The sequence below is a fragment of the Penaeus japonicus genome, unplaced genomic scaffold (assembly GCF_977035675.1).
Source record: "Penaeus japonicus unplaced genomic scaffold, GWHDUDI00000001_assembly GWHDUDI00000017, whole genome shotgun sequence".
NCBI lineage: Eukaryota > Metazoa > Arthropoda > Malacostraca > Decapoda > Penaeidae > Penaeus > Penaeus japonicus.
This window is the reverse complement of record NW_028234419.1, coordinates 22,871,780-22,876,942: the sequence shown is the minus strand read 5'-3', so window position 1 is coordinate 22,876,942 and position 5,163 is coordinate 22,871,780. Positions and strand designations below refer to the sequence as shown.

Genomic DNA, 5,163 nt, shown 5'->3' with positions numbered 1-5,163 from the left:
GTAGTCTTCTCATCGTAGGCTGGGGCTGGGGCCGGGGCGCCGTAAGCACTGTTGGAATTGAGATTGGATTTGATATATATTTTCTTCATTGATACTGAAGCTAATCTACTATTTGTCCATTCGTATTATACATTAGAGATGAACCCACATTTAAAGCCATCCACGACGAGACGAAACTCACCTGGCAGAGACGTAGTCGTACGTCTGATCCGTCTTGGGTGCCCCGAAGAGCCCCAGGGCGGGCAAGACGAGCACCAGACCGACGATGAGGATCGCGATGTAGAGGAGGCTCTGGCCGCCGATGCTGACGGTGGTGTCGTTGTCGCTGAAGAGTCGTGGGTCGTTTTTGGGTGTCGTGTCGGCTGCCTGCGTGAGGGCGGCCAGGGCGAAGAGGAGGGTGGCGATGGTGATTCCTGAAACGGGATGGTTTAGTAGTTTCCGTTTTATAAAAAAATATATGAGACAGCAGTGCTTTATTCCTGTGAGTGCAGTTTAATCCATAGAATGAAAATCACCGTCGGTCACCATCCCAATCATTTCACTATTTTTCAAATGCAGATGAAAAGAAACTTCATCTTCTATGAAGTTTCCAGTATCTAATCACGAAGACATATCCACACGAAGTTGGCATTCGTATATCGAATATTTATATTATACTGTATAAATACTCGCACATACACTTGCATATACTGTATTAATGTTAAGGCGTACCCTGAGCGGCCATTGTGTAGCGCAAAAGCTAAGAAACGGAGCAGGACAAAGAGCACAGTAGGTTGTCACTCGCTGGTGTTCACGGGATGACTGGTACCACTCACGCCTCCCGAGCTTATTTATGCAGACCTTATGAGCGGGCTACAGTACCTGCATTGCCTCACACTTTCTCTCTTTCGGGGCGGGAATATAATCATTTATGCTCACACACACATACACACACACACACATGTATACATATACATACATACATACACACACACACACACACACACACACACACACACACATGTATACATATACATACATACATCTATACATACATATATTTATATATATATATATATTTTGTATATCTATATTAAAAGCGTTACTGCATTCTACCATCTTTCTCACATATATATGAATATATATGTATACATATATACATACATACATATATACATACATACATATATATGTATATATATGTATATATATATGTATATATATGTATATATATATATATATATATATATATATATATATATATACATATATATACATATATATACTGTTCATGCAAATATATATGCATAGATAGATATATACACACATTCAATCATACTACAATTTATTCTTATAGAATGAAGCTTATGCAGGGTTTGAGTGGCATGGCAGTTTTTCTTTTGTGTTTTTGTTATTGTTATATATTTTGTCCTTTTGCTTGTACATCGTGATGTTATGTGAACTTTTATTGCTTCGTATATGTTTTCCGTGTCTATTCCATCATTTAGATATCATTTTTATATTTGCTTTTGTAGATTATTTTATCATTTACCCTTTTTTTTTACTAGTATTTACGTGTTTTGTTGTGATTTGTCATTTTAAATCCTGTTGTTTTTTTTCTTCTCACTTTTGCTTTTTTATTTTTTTGTTTTTCATTTCTTAATCTTTGTACCTGTTTTCTTTCTGAAACTCTTTAGTATATATTACTAGTTTTACGAAATTTTTACTGATTTACATTTTGTTTTGAAAGCCTCTATGAGTCCACTTTTTCAGTTTCTTCTATAGTAGATTTTAAAAGTCAAGCGTTTCCGTTACGTTTCTCGTTGAATATCAATTTTTTTTCGGAACTATTACCGAATTTTGAAAATTATCCGTGCTTGCTTATGTCTTTTATTTTCTTATTTGATTTGCACTGTCTCATATATTCTTACCGTATTACACACACACACACATATATATGTATATATATACATATATACATATACATATACGTATGCTCACACGCACATATATATGTATAAATGTATCTACATACATGTATGTTTATACATACATACATATATACATATATGTATATATATATATATATATATATATATATACATATTCATACATATGCATATTTACAAATGAATGTGTATATCTAATGGATTATTCTGCTTAGCTTGCTCAGAGCAACTTACAGACAACTGGATGGAACAGTGAAACTAGCGATCATCTGTTTGGGCTTTATTGATGAGGAAGCACGATGCAGCACGGCTAGATATAATTATTCAATTAATGTCTTGATGGGAAACAATGACGACGCGCGAGGGACTTATACTTCGACCGGCCCTATTCCAACGTGGGATAAAGCCGATAACCCCGCAGAGGTCACTAGGCCTGGTCCGTGAAGGGCAGACTTGAAAGAGGGGGAGCGACCCGGGCCGTGGGCGAGATTGACCGGAGGATATGTGTCTAGGTCAGCAACGTGGCGTGGGTAGCTTTGGGCCGCCATCTTGAAATAGGGACATGCGAGAGTAGATATCCTGTTTTACTGTTCTTATAGTATATATATATATATATATATATATATATATATATATATATATATATATATATATATATATATATATATGTATATATATATGTATATATATATTCATACATTAATTAATAATGCGAATTAGGAGAATAATCATAACTGAATATCATAGACAAAAGGTTCCTTAGAAATTCGATGATGATAGTAATGATCTAAGAAAGAACCGAAGGATATACGAACATACATAGAATATACATAGCTTGCTACAAAGTTCATTATCCAAGGAGCTATGTTCATGATCATTATCCAGTGAGGTGTTTTTTTCTTAGTCCACTATTTATTCAGACTTTGTGCAAACGGGGCTTTAACTTTTTTTTTCTCTAAATCTCATTGTTTGTTCTCTCATATATGTTCTTGCACGTGTGAGTAATTGAATGAGTGGCACACACACAGACACTCATGCACACGATGCAGAGTGAGAGAGAGAAAGGGAAAATGGGAATAAGGGAGAGACGCAAATATTTTACTTTTCTTGTCTAAATCTTAAACATCACACTAGGTGTAGAGAGCGACCGAGCGAAAGTGAGAGAGAGAGAGAAATGAAGGAAACAGATGGGCAGAGAAAGAACATACTGAGATGAAAACATACAGCAATATTATTGTCTGGTAGGTTGGCAGGGAAAAGCTTTGTTAACAAAACAATTTATTTACATAACGAGATGAATAAATAAGATTAAATATGGTAAACATAACAATCAACAGATCAGTCACGGGTTCCGCTGTCTTCTAAGGTATAGTAGACTTATTTTTCTTTTATGAAAAGAAACAATCATCACAAGAGAAAGCACACATGAATTATTCTTTTCTTCATATTCGATAAACTTAACCGAATTCCTCCTTATTTGGCGTTATGGCGTAAAAAAAAAGACAAATATTCCAGCCATCGAAAGATCTCTCATTTTCCGAAGGCGCAGAAAACGGTTTCTTTTCTCGATTTTCTTTGAGAGACTTTATGCTCGCGGTCTCTATTGGAACTTCTTGACAGCATCTTCAATAACTTGGTGAACATTGAAAGTTGTCCTCTCATCGTAAGCTGGAGCAGGAGCAGCGTAACCACTGTTGAAGGAAGAAAGAGAGTAAAGTTAATCAACACCAGCCGCATACATATCATAATTCCATGTATGTCGTCAAGGCACATTACAGGCACTGTGAATCCCAGGCAGCGAAACTCACCTGGCAGGGGCGTAGTCGTAGGGCTGAGCTGCCTTGGATGTCTCGAAGAAGCCCAGGAAGGACGAGAACAACAGCAGACCGACGAAGATGATCGCGATGTAGAAGAGGCTCTCGGCGCCGATGGTGACGGTGGTGTCGTTGTCGCTGAAGAGTCGTGGGTCGTTTTTGGGTGTCGTGTCGGCTGCCTGCGTGAGGGCGGCCAGGGCGAAGAGGAGGGTGGCGATGGTGATTCCTGAAAAAAGGGATGGTTTAGTGGTTTCTGTTTTTTTTCAGGATGGTTTGTAAATGATAATGTCTTCAGACAATAGGAGCAATAAAAACAATAGTTAATGTCCAGAGGAAAAGAGAGAGAGAAACAACTTATTTAGAAGTTTGTAAAATGTTATAAAGCAGTGCTTTATTCCTGCGAATACAGTTTGATCCAAAGAATAAAATTCCCGTTCGGTATTTATTCTAGGATAATGTTTAATCCATAATTGTCTGAGTTGTTTAAAAGCGTTTTCTTTTAACTACCGAGTTTTCACCGTCGGTCATCATCCCAATCAACTCACTCTTTTTCAAATACAAATGAAAACAAACTTCATCTTATCTCAAGTTACCAATATCCAAACACAAAGACGTATATCTCAAGTATCTTTACATATACAGTATAAATACTAGCATATACTATATAAATGTTAAGGCGTACCCTGAGCGGCCATTGTGTAGCGCAAAAGCTAAGAAACGGAGCAGGACAAAGAGCACAGTAGGTTGTCACTCGCTGGTGTTCACGGGATGACTGGTACCACTCACGCCTCCCGAGCTTATTTATGCAGACCTTATGAGCGGGCTACAGTACCTGCATTGCCTCACACTTTCTCTCTTTCGGGGCGGGAATATAATCATTATGCTCTCTCTCTCTCTTTCTCACACATATATATATATATGTATATATATATATATATATATATATATATATATATATATACATAGTATATACATGTATATGTATATGCATATGGCGAAGAAAAAGATGGCGATGGTGATCCCTAAAAACGGATGGGTTTCCTTTTTGTTCAGGGTGGTTGGGTACGATGATTTTCAAGAAAAGTCAGTTACTGAATAACGAGTGCATGCAAATGAAGTGAAATAAAACTAGTATTTTCTTTTATCTAATTGGCTGCTTATCAGTTCATAATGTGCAAATTCCTGATTTAGTTTGATACAGATGACAGTTCACTTTTTTTTTTCACTAACGTGACATTTGAATATCGCACACACATAGAATCACACACACAAACAAACACACATACACACAAACACGCGCACACACACACTCACACACACACACACACTTACACACACACACACACACACATATATATGTATATATATATATATATATATTTTTTTTTTTTATACATATATGTGTATGTATGTATGTAAAC

The 5,163-nt window shown here is 36.6% G+C and overlaps 2 protein-coding genes across 2 annotated transcripts in view; both read right to left on the bottom strand.

Annotated features, from left to right (window-relative positions):
- Positions 1-866, bottom strand: part of LOC122249123 (uncharacterized) — a 1,087-nt gene extending 221 nt beyond the window's left edge. Inside the window, exons 1-3 of the mRNA XM_086546130.1 lie at positions 712-866; positions 182-413; positions 1-48 (exon numbers count right to left, since the gene is read on the bottom strand). The exon at positions 1-48 is cut by the window's left edge and continues 221 nt beyond it. Of these exons, the coding sequence (XP_086402256.1) occupies positions 1-48; positions 182-413; positions 712-724 (293 nt within the window). The 5' untranslated portion in view covers positions 725-866. The remainder of the gene's footprint in view (positions 49-181; positions 414-711) is intronic.
- Positions 867-3,189: 2,323 nt separating this feature from the next.
- On the bottom strand, positions 3,190-4,568 carry LOC122249121 (uncharacterized). Its single transcript, XM_043009732.2, has 3 exons — positions 4,425-4,568; positions 3,737-3,968; positions 3,190-3,619 (listed from the first exon to the last, which is right to left on the bottom strand). The coding sequence occupies exons 1-3, from the start codon at positions 4,435-4,437 to the stop codon at positions 3,529-3,531; spliced, it is 336 nt and encodes a 111-aa protein (XP_042865666.2). The 5' UTR covers positions 4,438-4,568; the 3' UTR covers positions 3,190-3,528.
- Positions 4,569-5,163: the final 595 nt, after the last annotated feature.